Source organism: Pithys albifrons, chromosome 3 (assembly GCF_047495875.1).
Source record: "Pithys albifrons albifrons isolate INPA30051 chromosome 3, PitAlb_v1, whole genome shotgun sequence".
NCBI classification, from domain to species: domain Eukaryota; kingdom Metazoa; phylum Chordata; class Aves; order Passeriformes; family Thamnophilidae; genus Pithys; species Pithys albifrons.
The window spans coordinates 12,888,365-12,914,722 of record NC_092460.1 but is presented as its reverse complement, the minus strand read 5'-3'; the positions used below and the strand labels follow the sequence as shown (position 1 = coordinate 12,914,722).

Below are 26,358 nucleotides of genomic sequence, written 5' to 3'. Positions count from 1 at the left end.
ACATGTTCAATGTTGTTAGTTGAGAAGAGAGGTAACCCTTAGCAACAGTGTGTTCCTGGCATGTAGGTAGCTAAAGATCTTTGGATGTTGTCTAATTTCTTACTAATTGTGTTATTTTATGTGTACTTAAAGGATGCTGAAATATTTTTATGGCTCTGTCCATTTTTATTTTTTTTTAATCCACATTTATATTTAGATTCAAGTTAAACAAGACTTCCAATATTTGGTACTATAAGCAGAATAAATCTATGCTGTAGTAATAGTGCCAGGATTTTGTTCAATCTAACCAAACCTCAGCATGTCTGACAGCCACCCTTCAGAAAAGTGTCTTATTATTCCACTTAAACTTACCTTTTTTTCATTAGACTCCTCTAACTTTTATCCCCTTTCTTCTGTATTATGTATAGAAAGAAGAGAAAAATCTCTCTTCAATAACATTTAGTCAATTGAATTGTGTGTGACTAGAGGCAGAGAAACCTCCAAGCAGAATGTCTTTGGGTGTGAGATACATTGCAAAGCTTTTCTGGCCTGGGTTTAATATTCTACTTACAGGCAAAATATCCTGTGTAGCATTTATACTTTGCTACTACTGAATTACAAACCTTGCTCTGGTTTGAGTTAACCTTTGCATTCCAAACCCACCCTAACAGCAGTGGAACTTGTTTGCTGCAATATTCTGCTCAGGATGTTCAAATGCCACCAGCCCCTGGCTCCTTTCCCAGGCTATTGGATGGTTCAAGGAGCTGAACTGCTGCAAATTCTGAAACAACAAAACAACACCCCCCTCAAACAACGACAATAACAAAACAAACAAAGTGGGTACAATAAATATTTTAGAACTTTCATCAATTTCTCTTTTCAAGAAGATCCAAAAGTAATTAGTTATGGCTTCAGTGTAAGACAAACCTTTCTCACAGTGAAGTTTTACATAGTCTCGTGTTGGTGCCAGCAAACTCTGCTTAGAATGGCTTGTGCTAACCAGTGATCTGTTCTGTAATAATTCCAATGGTTACCTACAGCTGTACTGACAGTTAGAGTGCTCTCAGACTTTTATCTGTAAAAGAATATTGGGATTTTATAATTATTTATTTCTTTAAAGAAGTGACAATAGTGAATTCTAGTGATAAAGTTTCAAGACATTTCAATGAAATGCCTGTTAAGATATTTCTCATTTAATTATGGGTGTTTGACATAAAGATACTCAACTTTAGTAAGTCTCGATATGTATAAGGGCAGAGTTATTTCTTTTCACCCAAGAGTGATGCAAACCAACTGAACTAATGAACTCACTGTAGGCTTCCATTATTCAAATGCTTGCTATTTGAAAACAGAGAGGAGAGCATTCAAAACAGAGGAGAGCGTTCAGTGCTGATTTTACTGCTCCTGTTCATTCTGTGCATTCAGAGTTAAGGAGAATAAGGTAATGTGGGGGACTTGCAGGGTAGGAAAAGAGGAGGAAGACCTGCAGGAAGCTACACTTTTCATTTTTGTTGATTTTATGTAAGGTCATGGCAGCTTTTGGATAGAAGCTGCACTGCTGAGGAGCAGAAAGCTGTGATCTGACCCTGGAATACACCAACCTCACTTCTTGGATGCAGGGGAGAATTTTTAAAATGCTCCCCTGTTTTGTTTTATTGAAGCTGAATAATAAAAGAATAGGGGCAGATATGAGAGTTCTCTACTGTCAGGCTTAACTGAGGCTTTGTGAGAAGGATTTCCTCTTCTGAATCCCTCCCCTTCTCCAAAGCAGCACCCACTGGTGCCGTCTCAGAGGTTTCCCAGGAGATTTTGGGTCTAGCACTCCAAGGGCTGTGCTGTGCCCTCAGAGGGAGTCCCTGCTGGACTCTGGGCAAGGCTTTCTTCTCCCTGCATCTATTCTTTGCATACATTGCATGTTATAGTTTAATTGTAAGTTCTGGACTTGTTGCTGCTTTCTTTCGAAGGGAAACACCAACCCTTTGTTCTTCTTGAACAAAGAAAATACAAAACAATTGACAGCACTTCAGTGGAATTAAACACTCATTATGGTGCTAACAGTTCAAGGTGGTTGGCACCACGTGTCTTTTTTTTTTTTTAACAGAGCAGCAGGGATAATTGTGTTGAGCCTATTAATTTGCCATTTACTTTCTATGACACTCTTTAGTAAAGTATCAGGCCAAGATTTCTGGATGGGTAAGGTAGGTGTCTGATGTTTGAGGCTTTTCCCAAAGCATTCAGAAAACACTGAGCATTGCCTTTCTGCAGGGAGCTCCAAGGAACTCTTGGCTTTTAAAAATCCTTGTTTCAAGCCTTCACTGAGAATTGTATTCTTAAGGCAAAGATGTCTTTCTGTGTGTGAAACATTTTAATCCTGAGAGAGGAGTAATAACACTTATTTATGAAGGATTTTTTATACAGTGAGGAAAGAAAAGTATGGGAAGTGAAGGGACTGGCTGCTGCACCGGATTACTTTGACAGCTGGACATAGAACATGGTGCAAGTCTGAGCTCATTCTCCAAGCTCTGTTGCTGGAGGGTTGTCCTGTAGCTGGTTTTTTTTCATGAAGTTCACACCTCCATGACATGACAGAGCCTTGGGCAGAGGATCCAGGCTGGTTGAACTGTTTGAAAATAAAGCTAAATGAAAAAGGGTTCCATTTTGCAATTTTTACTCAGTTGCCTCCTTTTCATCTTAAAAAACATTATTCAAAAGGTAGCATGTGAGTTTGAAATGAGAATTAGAAATTTTTTCAGCAAAGCAAGAATTAAAATTCTCTAGGGTGCCTTGCTTCTTTTATGAGTTTCAGAATAAGTTTCTGTAAATAGTAGTTCTTTGCTTTGTTATCAGGTGTCTGTGTGGGACAGTTCTTGACATGACTTTCATTGTGGTTACACACAGCCTGTTGTCAGCACACACTCCCTGCCCTTTTATTGCCTGAACCCTTTTCCTTATCATATTATATTATTACTTTATCATAGTATCAATTTATCATATACCACTTCTTGTCTAAGTTCTCTGTCAAGTAACACCCTATTAAAGGTGATCTAAGAGTTCCAGGACTTCTTTTGCTTTCTAATGGGAATTTTAAAAGAGAATGGGCTTCATCCTAAGTAAAATTGCACATTATATAATTTATCAAACAGCTTAGAAGAACTTCAGTTTTCAAGTATCTATTTCATCAGCCTTTCTGTATGATTATGGCTAAATAATATTATTTTCTATTCTAGAGAGCAGATACAAAATCTGTGCTTCCTCTTGATTAAAATATATCTTTAATTAAAAGCTGCCTCTCTTCACTTTGCCTGCATTTTGGTGACAGTACTTTAGGTTCTTTGCAGGTCTTGGCTGGCTGAGGCTGTTCCCTGCCATATCACTTCTCTCCCCAGTTACCTGGTGGCAGGAGCTTTGAAGAATAAAGCTACTTACTGGATGAGGAGGAAATGTGGATGAGGTGACAGTAATTTTACATTTAAGCAGATCACACTTTCTAGTGTAAAAAATTTGAGTTCAACCCCTGCCTTTTTTTTTTTTTACATTTTATTTTATTTATTTTAACTGGGAAGATCTTCTACATCTACATTCATTGTAAAATAAGGAGACAAACCTCGGGCTTTAGAGTTTGGGATTTTATTTGTGCTTTTTCTTTAATCTGTTAAATTCTACCCTTCCACAGCTGGCAACAAACTTTTAGCCCCAGCCTTTATTTCTGGCATGGCCTGGCATTATGTGGTCATACTTTCTATCCCTGAATTGGTTGCCTTGGACAATAACTGAGTCAAATACAAAAGGAAGAATCACTTCATGTGGGTAACTTAAGGTGGACATTTTTAAACTTAATACTCAACCTTTTTCCTCAATATATTTTAATTTATTTTAACTGCATTATCTGTATTCCTGTGCACACGTTACTTATATATATGTAATACAGGGATTTATTATAGGGTTTTAAACTATAATAAAGTTAATTTGTTTTCACCCACTGTGTGGGAGGGAGAGCAGTGCCAGGCCAAGGCACTCGTAACAGAGAGTTCAGAGAAAATGTTGCTTAGAATAATTTAGGTGAGGTTGAGTGTTGAAAACTTTTATGTAAACGTGTATATATCCATGTGCATCTGCTGCTTTAAGTTGTTTAAGAATGTCCAGGTATTTCCAAATCTCTGAGTGTGTGGAATTTAAATCCATATCAATGTCACCCACCAGTTAAATTTTATTTTTATTGCTCTGGAATATTGAGATACCTGACACCCCCCCCCCCCCCCCCCGAATCTTTTAATTATCTCCGGAGTTTCTTTCAGTCTTAAGAGTAATTGAAAAATCTCAGAAGAATTCATGAAATATTGAGTGTTATAGGGGTAAATTTTTGCTCTTGCTTATAACCTTTTCATCCATACAACCAAGACTACCCATGTTTTATTTACAGGCTCATAAATAATTTACTTCTTTTTTTAAAAATGTGAATGTTTATTTAAAGTAAAAATAAAAAGACATAAAAGGATTGTGCATCTCCAGAGTAGAGCATCATTCTTATGTAAGAAAATCCTTCTCTCAGATGAAATGCTACTCCAAATTTCTGCAAAGGAGAAGTTAATTCGCTTGATTTTCCTGTTCCCGTGTTCTCTAAACCCTCCCTCCCCAAACAGCCTCTTCACCCTCTCTCTTTCCCTTCTTTCCTAAGGTAGTAAATACTTTGTCCCCATACAGTGACCTCTGAGGGGTGTTCATAAAACACAAGGACTTATGTTTGCAGAGGTGACTGGCTGTTTTTCAAATAATAGATGTAGTAGAGTTTTGCTAAGCACTTCTCACAAAATAAGAGTTTGCTCTTAGAATATTAACGTTTTAGAGTTGGCACTTCCTGAAGAAAATATCTGGAAAATATCATGATCTTTGACAGTTTAGAAAATAAATATTGTATAATATTATGTATATGCAAAATCAGGTAATGTTATATAATTATATATTATCTATATAAATATATGATATATGTAATTATATATAATTATATAGATAATGTAATTATATATGACATATATAATATGTAGCATATATAATATATATTATGTAATCTAGCATATAATATATTGTATATTATATAATATATAATTCTGTATTATCAATATAATGATATTTAGATATATTAGATATATAGATAATTAGATAAATAATATAGATTATAATATAACATAGATTATATAATTATATATTATATTATTTATAATATACAATATAAAAATGTATATAATATATAAATATATGTAATATATAAATATATAATATATAAATAATATATTGTCTATATATAGATATAATTATATACATGATCTATATAATATATGTAGTATGTTTATAGATGTATGATATATCCATATATTATCTATTATATATAATACATTATAACATATATATTAATATATATTGTAATGTATAATATATATTATGACATATATATTAATATATATGTTATATGGAATATTTTATAATTATATATTATAGTTTCAGTTGCAAAAGGTAATTAATGAAAGTAAATGTTAAAAGGTAAAAATAAAGGGTTTTTTTTCTGGAAAACCAGTAAAATTGGAAAAAGAGACATTTATTAATGAAGTGTTTTATTTTAGGTTTATATATGTTGGCAATAATTTAAAACAACTTTTTCTTTGACTTTCTGAAAAAGCTGGTTTAAAATGTTTTGTATTTTGTTGCTGACATGAAAAAGTTAAACTTTTTTCCCTTCGTAACCACCTACAAAATCAAAATATTCTGTTTTTTTCCTTCTGTCTTCCTTTCTACCTTGACGTGGTGCATTTTCAGTAGTCAGTCCCCAGGAGTCCTTGTTGGAAATCAACTCTGTTCTCTCCCAGTGCTGTTTTCCTGCAGTGTCACCACCTCTCCTCCCCTTGTTTCCCTGCACAGACGGAGGGTGTTGGCCATCTCGGATGGCATCGAGCACATGGGCAACCTGCGCTGGGAGCTCGCCCTGTGCCTGCTCGCTGCCTGGACCATCTGCTACTTCTGCATCTGGAAGGGAACCAAGTCCACTGGCAAGGTAAGCTGGAACTCTGGAAGTGACAGCGTTCTCCAAACCTGGCTTGGAACATGTATTTAAATCAGGAACATGTATTTAAATCAGAACAGTGGAATTCCACATGTGTTGCTGTGAGGAACTGATAAGCGAAAACACCGCGAAAATAACTCCTAAGAGAAAGTTTTTGCATCCATTAGCAGCAGGTATTTATTTCTGCACAGGAAGCAAGGCAGCAAAATGCTACAGAGGCTTGCTCACCTGACAGGTGTCAAAGTAGGCTAATTTATACATTTGAACATAATTGATTACAACATCTCATTACATATTGATTACAGGCGGGGTCTGGGCGGAGCTGGGGTGGTGTTTTCTTCTGGCATCAATTTTGGGAAGGGATCTTTCTGTTCTTCATCCCCAAAAGAAGGGTCTCAATTAGTCTTCCTCTCCTCGACCCAACTTGCTTCCTTTCATAGGTGACCCAGCCAAAACTAGTAGAAAAAAAATCTTGGCTAGCTACCATTTTGCTCTATTCAAATGTCTTCCATTACCTGATTAATTCACCTCTAGGCTACAGTACAGAGAACTGAGCGATAACCATGTCCTAGTAAAGAGAACAGAACGTGCTTGGTGATAAGGCTGGAGCAAACAGACCTAAAACTTGGGGAGGGGGTTTGGGTATTGGCCCTTGTTCCTTCTCAAACTGCACTTGGGGGTGTATCAATTGTAAAACTCATTGTAATTAAGAATCACTTGTATACTTAGCGTTGTTGTGTTTGTCTTGGTTTCGTTATTGCTTTTCTTTTGGTTTTAATTTAGCAAGTGACATTCCTGGCCAGTTCTCAAGGCCTGAAATCAGTGCTGGGCTGTGTTGATTTCTGTGCAGGATGTGTAAAACTTGGATTTTCCCCTAAACTGATAGGAATTAAAGCTCTTAAGTCATACTTAGGAGTCACCGAGAGTTTCAATGCACACAAGCAGAGAGAATTTAGGAATACAAATGCCAACAGAATATCAAAAGCAGAAATAAGGAAGTCGCTCAAAGACAGATAAAGATGGACATGTTATGGAGAAAAAGAGAAGTATTTAGTACTTTTTGAGTAGATGCCCTTCAGTACTGGACCCCCAGCAGAGAGACACTGGTTCACAGCCCAAGCAAGCCATGGGGTGATGGATAGGCTGCCCCTGGAGCAGTATCAGACACAGCTCTGAGTAGAATCTATGAATAATCAACTGCACAGACCAAAAGAGATGCAGTTCTGGAGGGAGGACCTAAAAAAAGCACCAATTCTCATGTGGGATCTGAAGGATACACGGAAAAAGCTTGGATTGCAGCACTTTGTGCATTTAATTTGCAATTGTGTATGAGTTTGGAAGTGTGGTTGGATTTCTTGCTTGTTTCTGTTTTGGTGGCCTACGTTTATAAATCAACTGCTTGAAATATAGTGGTTTTTTAAATGCAGGAAATGTCAGAGTGAAACTTTGCAGTTTTGTCAACCACACACATCTTTCACACTATCAAAATTTGGCTGTAACTACTTGCTGAATTCTGTCTGTATTTGCCAACTGTGTCACTCAACCTGGTACTGCATTTTCCAGCAAAGCATTTGCACACACAGATTTCTGCAGCCCTACTTTTATCAAATCACTGCAGGAAAAGTGCTGAGAAAGACTGTCTAGGGATCCATGAATAGTTCAGAGGAGAGAGGGGGGAAGATCCTAAAGAGAGAAATATAGAGAAGCAAAAGGGATCTAACAGAATGACAAGATAAATGTCCACATGTCTTTGACGTGTGCGCTCCAGTGAGGGACAGACATGCTCTGGACTGTCTGAGGAGCTGGAGCTGGAGCTGGCAGTGAGCACGTGAAACTCAGCGAGGCTGATATTTTTTTTCCCATCAGGAAGAATTCTGAAGATGGAGATCTATTCTACCATGGTATAATCTGGCCCAGGGGTGTGGGAGAAGCTTATTGTGTGACTGTACATGCGTGAGGCACGCGAGGCTGGGCAGAGCTGCCCTCACTCACAGCAGGAGCCTTTGGGGAGAGCCTCGGCTGGTGAGGTTAGGAGCAACAGCTTGAGAAAGGGATGTATCTTGCCTGCTTGAAATGGGATGATAAGCAGAAAAAAGCCCATAGTTTTGCAAGAGAAGTGCAGAGAAAATGGAATTAATATTCAGTGTTCAGCTTTACAGATCAAAACCTTGAGAGATTTAGATCAGGGTTCTGTAAGAGGTAGAGTCATCATATAATTGCACTCTTTGAATCAGTTTGACATGAGCAGCAGTTCTGTTCCCAAGATCCTGAGGAATCAGTGGCAGATTCCCACATTCTTGAGGAGACCCTGTGCTATTCCCCACTCTGCCTGTGCAGAGGGTCCGTTGCTGCTCAAGAAATATGCAATAAGGAGCTTTCATAGCCAGGATTGATCATTCCTTTTTCCAGTTCCATTCCTGGAATTAGCAGAGAAAACTTTTTTCTGCATAAATGTGTGACACTGCAATGTTTCCAGTGATACCTTTTTTTTTTTACCCTGGACATAAGTTTACTGTTTAGAATTTTAATCTTCTTGTATTTGCCACTTATTAAAGCCAAAGTCACTGGAGATGTGTGCCATGTCACTGCCTTCCCAGAGCAGCTATGCAGAGATGGCAGTCAGGTTGTGAATGCTACAAAGGAATTAAATGCTCTGAAATAGAGCTGATGGAGCAGATTTTTGAGCTGCAGTTTCCATTTCTGATATACTGGTATTTCTAAAATTCATATTTAGGCTCATCCAGTCATAAGCCTTCCCCTTAAATTGTATTCATTACATGCTCATTTCCAGGAAACATTCAAAATTGACTCCTGGATTTTTTTATCGTAAAAGTGGGTTTAGACAGGCCTGTTAAATTTGTGAGATACTTTAATTGGATTGAATCATTTCAACGAAACAACAAATTTATTAAAAACATGGAACTTCTCACAGTTTTATCACCTTTGGAAACATTTTCAAAGGAGGGTGTCTGTGGGGCAGAATAGGGAGAAAGAGGCCAGGGCAAACAGAGGGGAAATGAAGAAGGTGAGGGAGAGGCTTCATCTCCACACAGTGGTGCTCTCTGAGATATTCATGAGGTTGATTTAGTCTTTTTCCTTTTTTCACTCTGCATCCTAACACATGGTGGAAAAAAACCCAAGCCTTAAAAGGTTTCACAGAATAAACCCATCATTTTCCAACCAGCACTATCACAAAACTCCTGTCTTCAGACCATGAATATTTAATAGTTTAAGATATTTAATGTATTTAATGTAACAAGGTCTAACTCTCAATGAAGCATTTGTGACACTCTTAACAAGGTGTTCCAAACTTTTCCATTACTGTCCTTGAAATTCAGCACTTTCTCACAAAGCTTTTCAGCTTTCCTTTCCAACAGATGTGGAACATCAGAATAAGATCAGGTGGTTCTGGCAGCTTTCAGGGAAATGCCTTTTCACAGGTTCTTGTCCTTAATTACTCAGTCTCAGATCTGCAGTTATTTGCATGCTGACTTTCACATTTAAATGTTGCATAAACACAAAATGCAAGGTCTTTGAGTGACAAACTCAAAGTGGGAAAAAAACCAGGACAATGTAAAGTTGTCATAATGTGAGGTGTTCATTGCAACCTGCCAAGGTTGTTACTCTGTGATGTCCATCTTATGGAGAAGGGTTTCCAGTAGCTGGAATCAAATGCTTCCAAAAGTGAGGTAAGAACTATGCAGAAGGCTGAAGGAAGTTAATTTGCTAAATGTTTAAATTATCATTCCAGTCTGTAATCTTAGGGCTTGATTCAGTATCTTATTTTTCCAAAATATTTTTGATTCCTAGTTCTGCCAATTCTGAGTATTTCTGGAATGTACATACCTACATAGTTGTTGAGTCCTGCTGATATACAACATTAATAAAATCTTCAGGTACAAGGGAACCAGTTCTGGACTATTAATTTATTAATTTCACTAAATGTCCTTGTGCTTTAAACTGTGAGAGAGGGACACCAGAAGCTGGCAATGTATCTTTCCTAAATTGCTTGCTAGAGGAAGTAATGTGAATATTTTCTTTTTTCTTCCTATTTTCATGAGAGTATGAGAGTTTTTTCAGACAGTGATCATTCCACTGAGCTCATAGTCACACTTCACTTACATCAACTTCTGCCCAGTTCCTTTTGACCTGAGGAATCTGCTGGATTCCCAATTACAGAAAGGCATTAGAAGTCAGTCTTGTTCATCAGTGCATTCCTTTCCTGCTCAAGCACCTTGGTTACGTTTTGGATGCATTGACACATCCATGTCTTGTGCTGATATTCCTGGTTTGAAACTCTGTCAGGGACTTGGATTTATAGAATCACTACATTGTACATGTTGTGAGGGACCTTGGAATGTCTCCTGTCCAGCCTCTTGGTTAGAGAAGGTTCCACACTGCCCTTGGGTCAGTTGTCTTAGTGCTTGACTGGCTGCATCTTAAAAACCTCCAAGGACAGAGATTTCTCCTGTCTTGGGGCCACCTGTTCCAATGCTTAATTTCCCTCATGGTATGAGTCATTAATCTTCCTTACCTGTAGGTTCATCCCAATATTTAATTTTGTGACTGAATTATCCTTTTTTTTAAATACCTTGTCATATTTCTGTTATCCACTCCAGATCAAACCCCATTTTTGTACCATCTGTGTTCAACAGAGCACAGGTTTGAGTATCTCCACTTATTAATGCCCACAAACTGACTGGAAAATACTTCTCTCTTAATAAGCTGAATTAATAGATTCAAAAAAAACCCCCAAATCCAGTTTTTTGTTTCCTAGACAGCATCACTGACCTATTTCTGAGTGGGAATGACAGCTAATCAGCACTGTGTGTCACACAGACATGGGACAACTGATCAGAATTGCTCCTGTCTTTATCCTCTCCAAGCATGCTGTACCTGAGCTGTGTGCTGTGTGAAGGAGCAGTGCTTCTGCCTGCTCTGTAGATGAGGAAGGGCTCAATCAAAAGTGTTAAAAAGTAACCCTGGGTCTTGCTATCAGTTTCAAGTTGTGGATCTTAGAACATCTTACCCCACCTGCAGCATATTAATGGCTGTTGTAAAACTGTACATCAGGTTTTGTCATTTTATGCCTCAACATCCAATCAATATTTTCTGATTTGAAGTGTTAAAAGAACTTGGTACTGTCAGGATTTTATTTAGTGTTAGAACATCACACTGCTTGTATGACCACTAGGACTAATAGTCATATAATTTGGGGGTCTTTTTGAATGAGTTCTCATTAGTAACATAAAGATAATCCTTTGCCAGGGCTAATCCCAAGTAGTTCTTCCACATTGTTTTGTACTCGCCCACTAGTTGCTGGCCAATATGTGATGAGAAATCCTCACATTGTGCAGGATCATCTGAAAGAGGGAAAAATGTCATGGGAATTAATTCTACACATTTTTCTGGAACTAATCTATGTACCACAGAGACAGACTTCACTAATCACTGGATATTGTTCTATCTGATTCTGACCTCTGAATCTTTTTGATCCTTTCCTGTTTGTGGTGTTCAGTTCCCTGAAGTTCAACTTCATTTTGACATTAGAGTGTGTTAACTTTATGCTGTTTCTCCACTTGATGAACTTTAAAACTACCACAGGGGGAAAAGCTGATTAAAATACAGAGGGTGCTACTGAAAGGTGAGATCAGGAATGTTGTAGACCTGGAGCTAAAAGGACCCTGTAAAAAGCTGAGGATGTTGCTCTAAGACAGATCTTGATTATTTTTAGATCATAAGCAACCTTGAAAATGTCTTACACACTGTCTCATGAAGCTTCTGACAGTAATAGGGTTCTGCCTGTCATTTGCTCTCCCTTTTCACTCTGCAGCTTCTCTTACCCACGGCCCCGAGGGCACTGCTGAAAGGTTCCTCTGTACTCACATCTCCTCCAGTGCTGCATGAGAAAGAGCACTGGTACAGCTACTCTCTCTCCATAAACACGAGTTGTCTAAGGTCCTTGATTAAACATTCCTGCAAGTCAAATGCTAAAATAATAGATTAATGATTGCACAGTATCTCCTCATGAAACATTTATGGCTTTTCTCCTAATTTATCATTGAATAGCCTCATGTTATCCCTTGCATCTAAGAAGGGTACTGTTCAGTTTGCAGTTCATCACTGGAAACTATCAGAAATGACCTTGTGAGCTTTCTGGGTGATGTAGTTGTTGTATAGAGACAGAAAAGAATGAAGTGCTCTGACATTTCACTTGTCACTTCCATTATTCATTCAAGTATTTCACTTTCTACCATGACGCCAGCGGAAAAGGCAAGCAGAGAACTTTCTTTTCTCAAAGGAGCAGCAGCACTGCTTTACCTACCACAGATAAACACTGTGTTGGGTTGAATATGTGTAAGTGATGGCATCATTTCTTCTTTAACTCTTATGCTGTTGATTTTTTCGCTTTTCCTCTGTGTGTGCCTATTGCCTTAACCTTCAACATTCTCCACAGGGTTCTGATGGGACTCTGTCTCATTCTAAGTGTGATGTTTGGCAAACTTGGTTGAATTCTCTTTGGGCTCCCAGATTTCTCCTTGTTTGAGTATTCTGTTTTACCTCTACATGCAAAACTCAGACAAGAGTCTTGTAAAAGCTGCTAAGGTGCATTTAAAGCTGTGATCAGTATGAGGGGTTTAAGATATACTTTGTGGGGAGCTGGAGTTGTTCAGACTGGAGTAAAGGAGGCTCAAGAGGACCTTCTGCCCTCTACAACTCCCTGACAGGAGGATGGAGCCAGGTGGGGGTCAGGCTCTGTTGCCAGGGAACAAGGGACAGGATGAGAGGAAATGGCCTCAAGTTGTGCCAGGGGAGGTTTAGGTTAAATATTAGGAAAAAATTCTTCTCCAAAAGGGTGGTTAAGCATTGGAACAGAATGGGCAGGGAGGTGGTGGAATCACCATCCCTGGAAGTGTTCAAAAGGATGTGGCACTTGAGCACAGGGTGTAGTGGTGACCACAGGAGTGCTGGTTAATGGTTGGACTCATCTTGGTGATCCTTGCCAACCTTAGTGATTCTGTGAAACTATAGAATGAATGCTGTGACTGCATGGCTGTTGTCCTTTGCAGTCTGCACTGTTCCTCATCTCATTACCTCCACTGATCAGGTAGATTTGCTGAGCTGAATGCAGTGAAGGGACACTTCAGTGTCAAAAAATTTTTTGGAAGTCTGTATTAATAATATGTATTAAAACCCCAGAGATAACAGAAATCAGGAAGGTACCATTGACATAAGAGTTGGATTTGATGATCCTTGTGGGTCCCTTCCAACTCAGAATGGTCTGTGATTCTGTGATACATCCTGTTTGGCTGAGATGTCTTGACATAGACCCATGAATAGTAAGAGAAAAAGAGTTTGCTATGGAGTCTTGGCATTATTGTTAACCTGTGGGTGTGGCGGGCAGGAAACAGTCACTGTACCATTTACAGTGAATAAATGAGATGGCCATCAATATGTGCTAATATATACTTATTTCACATCCACATTTTAGCAAGGTGTGACTCAAGGTGTAGAGCCCTGGGGTTTTTCACTGTTTAGTGCTTCTGGAGGCCTCCTGTCCCAGGTTGTAGTGTTGATAGACCTGAATAATTCAACATAAAATAAGCACCTGAGCTGTTGAAAGTTGATTCCAACAAATCAAACTCCTATATATTACTAGGAAAGAAAAAATAAGGCTGCAATTGTATTTAACTCTTGGTTCCATTTTATTTTTTTTTCTGTTGAGAAAAATTCCCAGAATTCACATGAATAATTTAAAATGCAAAATAAAAGCTGTCAGGCTCTGGCTGGCTGAGAGTGGTGTCACCTCTGACTGTTGGAACACTCCATCTTTCTCCTTTAGCTTTGTTTTTGTGGTCCTGCTCCCTCCTCCACCTGCACTTGTAGGGCAGGAGAGGGTAAGATGGTTTATGGGTGTTCCACTGTACAGCCCCCAAATTCTTTATCCAGGCACACTAATGGTAAATTATTTTCACATACCCCCAGCTTATATTTCTTTTTATTTAGGGAATGATTTATACAGTTCTCAGAACTTCAAGATTTGAAGATTTCCTTCTTTCTTTCCAAACCTTAGTTTTTTGTTCCGGTTCTGGGGCAAACTGCAGTGCACTCAGTTTGAATACAACTTTAGTGTCTTTAAAATAATCCTTCACACTATTGGCAGACCTGAATAGTGCTTATATTTCTGACTCTGACTAATTTTGTATTAACTGAGAAAGGACCCAGTTTTACAACTCCTTCATAGCAGTGCCTCTCTCTCAATGTCAGAGTGCCTTCTAATTTACAATTGTGCCAAGCCAGGACTGGCATATGGAGCTAAACCAAGGAAAAGAATTGAAGAGAATATATTTATCTCTTTAAAAATATGAGCAGAAAGATAATTCAGTGTATCAAGAGTAATGCATGAAAGAAGTGAGAAAGCTGCTAGAATCAGGTTGTTCCTTTTCCTTGAGCTGATGACTGGCAAGTCACTGCAAAGTACCCAAAGATACCTTGGTCAAAGACCCCAAATTCAGAGATGGACTTTTCATACCTTTTACCCATCATTTTCTCTGCCCTCCCCTCAGGAGTTAAGCTTTGCTTGCCAGCAGTTAAGACTCAGTCTCTAGTCCCAAAGAAAATTTATTTCTCAATAGCAGGCTATATAAAGGTCTTAATGGATTCAATGAGGCAGAAAGAAGGAGTAAAAGGACAGAAGCAAAAAATAAGAGAAAGATGTGTGGAAGGAAAGGAAAAAAAAAGAACTAGGGCCCATTGTAGGAGCCCAGGAAAAGGAACTGGGCAGCAACGATTGTATCTCCTGAAGTGTCTTTTGTTTTAGCCTGAAGTAACAGCAAAGAATAGCCCTTCACGGAGAGGCTTTAGCACTCTGTCCAAGCCTGATCTCTGTATTCAGAGAGGGAAAGTAGAACACTCATGAGATGCATGCAGAGTTCCTGCTCTCTGCCTCCTCTCTGGGAGGGTTTCAAGAGATTTTTTTCCACTCTCCTGTGGTCTGAGCATTTAAGGACACCTCGGATTTTTTAAAAAAAGAGCTTGTGTCTCTCTATGGTTTTAACAGCTGGGGAAAATATCAGATAGTAACCTTAAACCAAAACCAAGCTTTCATGAGTCCATTTCTCCCCAGCTGCACCTTCCCAGCAGAGATGCACTTTTATTTGAATCCTTAGGCTGGATCTAAGCCCTGGCCCACAGCTGAACAAGTCAAAAGTGTGTTTCAGTGCCCTGAAGGACAGTGCAGGGCACACACAGGTGTGAGAGGTTTGAGGCAGAGCAATCCCCTGGCCTGTGTGTATGAAAATGAGGGGGCTGGAGTGGAAGGGGGCAGAGTGTGATACTTGCAATGGTCATGCAGTGCAATCTGCTGCAAGTTAAAGGGGAAGGCAAAAGGCACAGATTAACATTGGGGGATCTCTATAGGGTAAATGCACTGATTGGCTAAAAGTAACACATACAGGTTATTTTTTCCATTGAGGCTACCAGGCATTCTTATCCCATTATAAAAAACAAATGCACTGACCCAGTGAAGAGATTTTAGAAATATGATAGTTTTGGTCATTTGTACCTACACAGCCTCCTGATGTTTGATTTGCCCTTCCTTACCAATTCTCTTGCCCCCACCTCAGCAGTCAGTGAACAATTCCACACAGCAGAAAGCAGAACAGGAGCCAAAGTATCAGTTGTTCTTTTTATTGTGATCACTGGTGGTGCTCCTGTGTCAGGGCTAATTATTCCTTCAGGTGCATGATGCTTTTTCTAGCTGTGATTTACCAGTGCTGCGGGTTTATGAAGCTGTTTCACCAAACCAGGGGGCTGCCCATGCCCTGGGCTCAGTATATGTGCACACAGGCTATTGCTTTGGTTGAATCTTAGTCCATGTGTTTACAATATTACTTGCTCTTTACCTTGTGTGCTCTTGCTGAAGAAATCTTGATCCCTCAACTGTAATACAGAAATATGAGCCTTGGTGTCCATTTCTAGCTCTGACTCTTCATGATGCTTCAATGTCATGGTTTTTCAGCAGGTAGTTTGTTCTCAGCTACTGCTCATGTTTGTAGCTTCAAGGCTGACTTGTTGTTTACAGTTTGCAAAGCAGTTTTAGGTATCCATCCCCAGGGCATTCCAAGCCAAGGTTATATTATATTAAATTTCTGCCAGTAGGAAGGTGGTCTCTCTGGTTTCTGCAGTCAGTACAGGCCAGATTTTTTTACTTTATCTGCAATGTGAAGATGTCTTTGTAGTACAAGTTTTGTTTACAAGGCTGTTCTTGTGAGCTTTACATACTTTAATTCTGCATCCCACCCCAGTGTCAGCTCAAGTGGAGTGAATCCAAACTCCCTCTCAAGAATGGGAGAGCTTAATGAAATAAATTGCCACAGGAGCAACAAAGACAGCTCCAGGCAGCTGCTGGTGCTATGCTGGTAACTAAAACACACCCCCAGGAGTGAGTTGGCTGCCATTCACCTGCTCTTCACTGCTGCTGCTGGGCAAATGAAACACTTGTATGGTTAAAAAAAAAGAAGAAAAAACTCAAAACATCCTGTGTAAATAAGTTTGATTGTGTCATAGAAAGTAGACACTTTCTATGTGTACAAGACAACTAGTGGACAGTTGTGTTGTAGTGAGACACTGCTCTTAATTAACTGTAATAAAAAATGCTCTGAGTTCCTTCCTGTGGTTATAAAATGTGTTCATGGCTGTCAGAGATAACTCACTGTGGTTCAGGTCAGTGAGGATTTTTGTGGTTTCTGTTGTGTGTCACTTAGTCCTGGAGTGCCTTACTGAGGTCAGAATCTTGGTGTACCAAGTTTTGGAGGAACACACATTCCTCTATTCCCCTAAAAGCTCACCTTTGCATCCACACAGCAGTCAGGCAGGGATCTCTGCTGGGATGAAGGCAGAGCAGAGACATCAAAGCATTTGCCTAAAAGAAAAATAAATCAGTGGCAGTAACATACTCTTCAGTCACGCTGTCTTCCAGCCTAATATTTTTATCATGTGATTCCTCTCACTTTTCCTTTTACCTTTTCTTCTCAGACTGCAAATCTGCTCAAAACCACAATGAAACTGCATCACACTGTCAAAGCAGTGCCCTGCAAGTCAACCTTGAGGTGATTTAGGGACTGAGTTTAGAGACTGGTTCTTGGGAAGCTGCAGTGCAATAAACCTTTATTCCAGGTGTGACTAACTGCATCAAACAGGGGTAGCAGCCACAGGATACTTGTTAGTTTAGGTGGTAAAGGCTATTTAGTGTACTTTTTTATTATACATACTGCACAAGTAGTATTGCAAATGCTTTATGGTGAATACCAGCTGTCACCGTGGTGATAAGAGCTCGTATTCCTCAGTGGATAATAGGAATTGGTCTGTCATCCTCTGGGTAGGCAAAACTCCGCCTTTTTCAGTAATAAGTGATGAGCTTTTTATTATCCTGTAAATGTCCTGTACTTTCCAATAGAATCCTAGAATAGTTTTGGTTGTCAGGGATCTTTAAGGGTCATCCAGGCAATACAAGACAATTCATAGAATCACAGAATATCCCGAGCTGGAAGGACCCAGAAGGATCATTGCAGTCCAACTCTTGGCCCTGCACAGGACACCCTGAGAGCATCATTCAAACCCTCCTGGAGCTCTGGCAACCTTGGGGCTGTGCCCACTGCTCTGGGGAGCCTGGTCAGTGCCCACCACCCTCTGGGGGAAGAACCTTTCCCTGAGATCCAACCTGACACAGCTCCAGCCATTCCCTGGGTGCTGTCCCTGGTCCCACAGAGCAGAGATCAGTGCCTGCCCCTCCTCTGCCCCTACCGAGGAAGCTGCAGGCTGTGGCGAGTTCTGACCTCACTCTTCTCCAGTCTCATGATTACAAAAGAAAGAAAAGCTCTGAGTGTCCTATAGGGATATCTGCTTTGCCTGCCAGTTTACAAATCACTTCTTTCCCCATAATTCGCTGCACAAGATTAACTAATGCTGTGTATGCTCAGAAAACTACAGAATTGACTAATAAATCATTTAGAGATGGCCACTAACTACCATCCCTGCTTGAGTGCTTGGTAGACTGATGGACTACATTTCTAAAGGAGCCTCATAGGTGACTAGTTTTGGTGCAAAGTTCATGGGAAACTCCTAATTCATGTTGTATTGATGTGTCATGTTTTTAGGACTTTCAAATATTTAAAATGTCATTCCTTTACTTGGTCACTCTCAGGTACTGGCTGCAGTGTCTCCTTACCTCATTGCCAGTCAAGGCCTGCATGGCAATAGCAGACTCTGCTCAATGTCTTATTTTTGCTGACTGACCTTTTCCCTTTTGTGGCTACCTGAAGGAGGAGTTCCAGGTGGGAACCCTCACCTCTAATCTTTTTTTGGCAGTAGCATTGTACCCACCTCCCAGACTGCATCCTGCATCTTTTTTTTCTCAGTGGTGCTGTTCATTTAGGAGTGTATGTGTTGGTTGGTTGGTTGAGGTTTTCTTTAAAGACACAAGAGGAAAATCAAGCAGGACAAGAAAGGAATGCTTTGCTAAAGCTCTGCTTTATTCTTTACTGTTCTCTGGATGAGTGAGTTGGCCAGAAATTTTGAGTTAATTCCAATGCCCCTTTAAGATCTTACCCATTTTGGAGTGACAGGAAAAATCACCTCCTGCCCTCTTCTGCCCCTTGCATCTCATCTGGTCAAATGCTTTTAGAATATGTCAGAACCAAAGCAGTGGTGTCTGCAGGGAGAGGTGGAAGGCCTGTTTAGAGTAGCTAAGAAGTTAAATTCATGCACTGCCTTATTGGGAAACCAGTGACACAACTGGAAATACAGATGCTCAGTGGGATAACTCTGACCCACTGTAAATTATTTTCATAGAAATGGGGTTGTCCTATATGAGGAATTAATCATCCCATATTTTACATTTTTAAGTAAAATGAAGGCTTCTGTGCATATATATATAAAATTAATATCAGTATCTGTTGTGTATAAAGGCAAACTGGATGGCATTCAGAGGTCTGAAAATCCTGGAAGGTTCTGGAAAGGAACAGCTTTGATTTATAAAAGCTGAAACATTTTAAAGACCTTTAAAAAATGGAAAAAAACCTCCTCAGTTGATTAATTAGTCCTAATTTATATTTAAAATTCTTCCTGATTATTTTTTTAAAGTTGGCTTTTCCTTGATTAAATAGCAGTCTTTAATTTTGAGATATTTGTGGCTCTGCAAATTCTGTACTTGATGTGAGCTCCACATAAACACTTTACTTGCAGTAATGAGCCTTGCCAAAGTGCTGAAGTTTCTTTCCTCCTCTCCTTGCCCACAACCAGAGGGCATCTCTTCCTCTTTGGGCACTTGAATGTTAAACCAAAAAATAACATTATAGTTATAGAATGCCATTATTTCCCTTGCCATCCTAGTTCTAGGCTTCACTATTTATGATGGAGATGAAATAATGAACTTCAATCAGTAGTCTCTTCAGGGTAAAAAACCTACCAAAACCAAAACATACAACCCTCTTAAAAAAAATACACCCCACCCTCTGGGTACTAGGACCAATAATACCATGATTGTGCAATCAGATTGCTGCTTTTGGATTTACACTGCTGGAGCTCAGTCTGTTTGCTGAATTGCAGTGCCCATTTTGCTAAAGGTTTTCTGCAACTTTCTGCATTTAAAAATTACACTGCAGACCTCCACTTGCTTCACAGAATTACTTTGGGCACACTGTGTTTACAACTGTTGGAATTTTTGCATTAGCAGTGTGTGAACAGCATATTAACAGTGTGATAAACACACTTTCTAACTAATGGAGAGCAGCTCTTGGGCATGTTACTGTTGAGAATTGTTGCAGCCTTTATTTTATTTAATTCATCAACAGAATTCCTCTGAGGACACCCAGGCAGTTGGTAAGTGTAGGATTCATGTTGAAGGTGGACAATAAAATTTTGGAGACTCAGGAAGCACTTGGAGGATGGAGGTCATTGCACTGAGCCCCTGGCATTTCTCTGAGTTGTGTTTACTATAGATATTTATCTTGGAAGTAAATCTTCCTGATCCCCTTCTCTGGCATTTGCTGACAGCAACAATGTGGTAGAGTTAATAAAACAGCACATCTAAAAAGTCTTGAAGTTCCTTAATTCAGGCTGTGTCCCTGTTTAGACTGGCAAGGTTAGTGTGGGTTTCAGAGCAGTCACCAACAAGTGCTGTAAACCCATGCACTGGTTTGTAGACTGTGCAAACCTAATGCAACCATATAAAGAGTTTCTTATGAACTTTAATCTAATAAAGTGAATCAACTTCTTAAGCCCCAGGGAATGGCTGGAGCTGTGCCAGGGCAGGGTCAGGTGGGATCTCAGGAAAAGGTTCTTCCCCCAGAGGGTGGTGGGCACTGACCAGGCTGCCCAGGGCAGTGGACACCAGCCCCAAGGCTGCCAGAGCTGCAGGAGCATTTGGACAACACTCTCAGGGCCAGGGTGGGATCATTGGTGTGTCTGTGCAGGGCAGGAGTTGGACTCAATGATCCTGGTGGGTCCCTTCCAACTTAGTGTATTCTATGACTTTCTTGATGCCCTGAATCAAATTTTGCTCTGAATTTCACCAAGGCCTATGCAGACCGTAATGGATTCTTGAAATATAAGAAACTGTGATTGAAAGACATTCTTTCAGGATCCAGCCCTCTGTGATGATCACTCCCATGTTTTTAGCAGCTGTTGCCACATTGCTTGTCAGTGATTAGGTCATTATTAAGCTCTGCATATATCAGGAAAGAAGCTGAGTATCTACATTTACCATTATTTAGTGCTTAAATGCAGGTGCTCATATAATTAAATGCAATAATATGATAAAATTAAGTGCTTCTACAATGTTATATAGGCATTTTGGGAGCTCTGGGTTTTACTGAGTAGGTCTGCATGGAGGGAAAATTCTGTTCTTATAGTCTAACAAATGAATGTTTTAGGGCAGGGTTGGTTAATTAGAGAATTATTATCCAAATATGTGAAAAATTATCTTTACATTTGATCTAGACTGTATTTTTTGGATTAAATAAGAGGCTTGTAGACTTCATCAAAAGAACCAACAAACTTGAAGAGCAATTTTAGCAGAAAGAAGACAGATCTTGATTTTAATGGCCCTGGGCAATCTGGAAACAAAACCAGCTGTGGTAATTAGCTGGGAAATAATTCCAAGTAAGAAATATTTAGAAAACTTGATGCTGCTTAAGGAATACTTATGGGGAGAAAAAGCTTGTCCTCCAAGGGGATTGTTCACTCCTTTCAGCTGGGAATGTCAGAGCTGCAGTGAGGGGATAGTCTCTGGTTTGGGGCCTTCTTACCCATCACCAGTTCTAAGTGCAGTCCTGGGAGAGGCTGGGGGAGAACTTTTGAATCAACCCTTCACCATATTTTTCTTCTCCTCCTTTTGGAACTTTTGACTAGAGGTTTGAATCAGGTAGGCAGTTTTTTGGTTTTGTTTTTTTGGTTTTTTGGTGTGTTTTTTTTTTTAACACAGAATATTTGAAATGGAATTTGGGAAGTGCTGACAAGTGTCTAAGTTCAGACCCAACATAAAGAATAATTCTTGCTGAAAAAAATATGGCAAAAATTTTTCTCGCCCATTTTAATGTGGGATTAAAGCATTTTTCATTCTAGAGAGATCTTCCTTGCACTCATTCAGTAAAAAGGATCCCAAAACAAAATGGAATGGAATGTGGGTATTATTTTTTTATTGACTCAATTAATTTTGGAGTGAAATTTTCCTTTCATTGTAAAGGAAGGTGTTTCACTGTGACTCAGACTTTCATTTACCTGTTTATACCTTCACCACCATATGGATAAAAATAAAGACTTGCAGAGCTCTGCCAGGTACTGATTTTTCTGTGTCCCAGCCAATGACCTCAGGGTGATGTGGTATTAGAAGTGTTTATTCCTTTCTGCTGTTATTATTTCATGTACAATCTTTTGCTTCCTGTGATCACTGTGCATTTAACAAGGTTCTTGTATCCCTTCACTGAGTGTCTTCTCCTGACCCCTCTTTTCTGGCTCATCTCACATTCCCAGTGATTTTTTCTACTTTGATACTTATTCTCAGCTCTGAAATCTCATTAAATTTTCTTAGCTGTTGGTTTTGGAATTTATTTCTGCTCTGAGTGAAGCTGTCTGCACTCACACAAGATTCAGTAGTAATTCAGAAGAAATTCTGCAGTTTATAGAAAAAATCTGACTAAGGGTGGTTTTCTAGATTATTCTGGAACAAGATTCCCTCTGTGGATAAACAAATACCACAAACAGAAGACGATGCTGAATGAACCCATAAAACACAAAGAGAACATAGAAAAACCAGCCATTTTTCTGATTGTACCCCCTAAGCCCCTTCCAATCACACCAATCCACTCACTGGGTATCCTGTTGGGTTTTTGCTTTAGTTTTTTTCTTGCATATAAAATTTTAGCTTTAAAATGTAGGTTGACCTAGAATGTTCTTCCCCCTTCTGATGTGCTTTTTAAAAACTTGTGAATCAGCTGCCATTCTTTTATACTGTTTTATAGAACTCCTCTTGTAAATCCAATTAATGCGGAAAATACCTCTTTTCAGTTGGCATTTGTATGTACATAGATGCTGTGGAGTCAGACCAGCAAACCCCTCTCTTTCAAACAGTGCTGCATAGAACATTTCACTGCATTCCACGGCAGTTGGAAAGGTTTATCTTAGAGTGTTATCATCTGCTCTTAACATCTAAGAAGTTAGAATTTGTGTGAGTGGCAAACATTTGTGCAAGTGGCTTGTCAGGAAGCTCAACAGGAGCCAACAGTGTGCCCAGGTGGCCAAGAAGGCCAATGGGATCCTGGCCTGGATCCAAACTAGCGTGGCCAGCAGGCCCAGGGCAGTGACCCTTCCCCTGGACTCTGCCTTGGGGAGGCCACACCTTGAGTGTTGTGTTCAGTTCTGGGCCCCTCAGTTCAGGAAAGAGATTGAGGAGCTGGAGCGGGGCCAGAGAAGAGCAACGAGGCTGGAGAAGGGACTGGAGCACAAGTGCTGTGGGGAGAGGCTGAGGGAGCTGGGGGTGTTTAGCCTGGAGAAGAGGAGGCTCAGAGGTGACCTCAGCACTGTCTGGAACTACCTGAAGGGAAGTTCTGGCCAGGTGGGGGTTGGTCTCTTCTCCCAGGCACTCAGCAATAGGACAAGGGGGCACAGGCTCAAGCTCTGCCAGGGGAAATTGAAGTTGGAGATCAGGAACAAATTCTTTGCAGAGAGAGTGCTCAGGCATTGGAATGGGCTGCCCAGAGAGGGGGTGGATTCCCCATCCCTGGAGGTTTTTCACTTGAGCTTGGCCGTGGCACTGAGTGCCATGATCTGGTAAAGGGACTGGAGTTGGACCAAGGGTTGGACTTGATGATCTCGGAGTTCTTTTCCAACCCAATCAATTCTATGATTAGTGAAGCCAAGGTGTCTCACTTGACTGTGGCATGTAGGACTGCTCTTAAAATTTTCGTAGATGAGCTGGGCCTGGGGTCAGCTCTGATTTTCCAAGACCTTTGTAATACTGAGTTAAGGCTGGCAATTCCTGCATTGATACTACCTGTGTTATTCCAACAGAGCAATAGAGGATTTTAGGACTAGGAGATTAGTAAGCCAGTAATTTTCTGAAGCATGAAGTGAAATTTTATTCAATTTATAAAAGCAGTCAATTTGTTATAATGCAAATAAACTTGAGGATTGCAGCTTTCAGGACAGAATTCCCTCAACTTCCCAGCCTCAAAGTTCTCTTTTATTCCTGAAATTCTCGTTCAGTTGTGTTCTCAGCAAGAGCCAAGCCAAGGACTAAAGTCCATCACTTTCTCTTCATGTTTCACCTGCTCCAAAGCTGCTGTGAGGTCATGTGTGACCCTCAGGCTGGTGTGTTCTGGAGCAGCTTTGGCCACAGAAATCTCTTTTGGGGTTTTTAGATTTCTGTGGGTTTGTGGCTCAATTCATTTCTTGCAGGGCTTCCTCCTTATTCTCAGCAGGGTCAGCATGTATTTTTTTCTGCTTTTTCTCACAAGAAAGATCCCCTTCACTCAAACCTCCATGGCATGATCTTGCTCAGGTGTTCAGATAAGCATCTTTTCATTTTGGGTGAGAAGTTCACCTGTCCGAGGAGTCAAATGTGAACTTATGCACACATTTGTGCTTTAAATATACTTAGGTATGGAAAGACAAAACTGGCACCTAGTTCAGCTCTTATGATCTTTATGGTGTTTCACTCATTAAGTCATTCCAATGATACCTAAATATCTATAGAGTTAACCTTGAGTGATACAGACATCTAAATCACTTAAAGTTTTGGTATTTAAATATGAAATATCTATTCTCAGAATCTTTGGTCTTTCTGTACTTTCAGTTAAGCACCTCAGCATAATTAAGAGTTGTTTGATGTCAGCAGATGCTTTTCCACATACTTATATGTCTAAATATCTTTGTAAACTTGTCTCTCAACGACATTGTATGAAGAGAACTTGGTGCAAAAACTAGCACGCCAGAAATTTTTATTTTGTTTCCAACTGCTTCGACATTGGCATTGCTCTGACAAGGGTTTAAAAAAAGCAGTTGAAGCATTGGGATGCAAATTAACATACCAAGCAATTAAAGTCAATTAAAACAGGATGCAGTGTAATTAGAAACAGTTGTGCTCACATTGATATTCAGAGAGGTTCGATGTGTTGAAAGAAAAGAAAACAATTCAGGAAACTTTTAATGCCTACAGATGTGATGATGATACTAATAATGGCACTGATTTCTACAATGCCTCATCCTCCCTCACCTCAGGAGCTCTTGGGAAACAGGAGAAAATGAGAACTGATGCAGTGGAATTACTGAGAGGCTCCAACAGCACCTGCAGGTGGTGCCTTCTCTGCCCTCTGGGCACGAGGCACTGCCCTGTGGCAGTGCAGGGGGAGCTGCAGTTTTGCAGCCTCATTGAGTGAACACTCACACCCATGAATTGTCAGCCTTGGGAAGGGGGTACCTCTCCCAAACGTCCATCCTTGGCATCCCTTCCCTTGTTGTTCTGGATATCTGCATTGGTGTTTATGGCCAGAAATACTGAGCCAGTTGGGCTGTATTTATATCCCTTTCCTGCATGGCAAGCAGAAAGGAAGGGAGAGTCCTCATTCCTCTAAAGCTGAGGCAAAACTACTCTGATGGCAAAAAAAATACACTGGAGGTGGTGATTCTAGTGCTTGCAGTTCTAATAAGTGTGGGTGGGCTGGGGAAGGCAGTTGGAAAAGCAAACAAAGGTGTTTAAACCTGCAAGCCTGGATTGTAATCCCACAGACTGTGGGATTATAAAGGGCCCTCCTGGGTACAGATAGCAGTGGGTTTGGCTCTTCCTTGGTGGAGAACACACCCCCTAAGGAGTCTGTGAAGGAATGTGCCTCTGCAGGATGGCAGTGTCTGCTCTGGTGAGATGTTTCAGGGCAGTGCTGGGTGTGCAAGGTAGCAGTAGAGGTGCTGCACACCAGGGTGGTGGATGAAGCACAATGCAAGGACATGTTAGCACAGATGTTCAGGTGCAATACCCTCAGTGGCATCAAATGTGTCTGCTGACTGCCCTCTATTCAAAGCAACTATTGATTGAAAACAAGTAATTAAAAAATAGCTGACAAAGACCTAAATAGAGAAGCATGACAACCATTATCTGACTGCACCATCCTTCCCACCCAGTATGAGACTCAGAGAAGGACCCTGTCCATCCTGAGTATTTCTTTTTTAGTTCTCATTACCCAGTGATCCACTTTTATTTGAAACTTAAATGTGTAAAGGCAAGTTCTAATTGAACTCAGCCAGACAGAACCACTAACACTCAATAACGTAAGCAGTGGGATAAAGCTTTTCATTTTGTATTGTATTGATCTCTGAGTTCATCAATTCAGAGGTCTGAATTGGTCTCAGTTTCCTGGGAAAACCATGGGTTGTGGTTTCAAAAAGGATAAGGCATGTGAAAGATCAGTAGATGCTTAAAGACAGTGAGAGTGAGGTGACTAAATATCTGTTACAATTGCAAGTGCCTCCATTTCTGAGGACACAGGATCATTTCAGGTTTGGGGGTAAATACTCAGCATGGTCTCAAAAGCAAATTGCAGTTCATTAGTTATGAACATGTGTTTAAGAGTTCTTTCAGAGGTCCATTCTCTGATGTATCACTTTCATTTACGTAGGCATGAGACTTGAATTTAAAATGCATGTTTTTCAGGACTGTACAAGTTGTATTTTTCTCCAAATCATTTTTCCCATTCTTGCACCTTATTGAATAATTTTGGCTTGTGGAAGGCAAATGTATGAGTATCATCTCATGTTAGGATAGTTACACCTGTTCT

The 26,358-nt window shown here is 40.0% G+C and overlaps 1 protein-coding gene across 2 annotated transcripts in view; it reads left to right on the top strand.

Moving 5' to 3' along the window:
* Positions 1-26,358, top strand: part of LOC139669771 (sodium- and chloride-dependent GABA transporter 3) — a 96,568-nt gene that overhangs the window by 20,762 nt on the left and 49,448 nt on the right. For both annotated transcript variants that reach the window (XM_071550485.1, XM_071550486.1), the window contains exon 6: positions 5,890-6,022. In XM_071550485.1, coding sequence (XP_071406586.1) covers positions 5,890-6,022 — 133 coding nt within the window. The remainder of the gene's footprint in view (positions 1-5,889; positions 6,023-26,358) is intronic.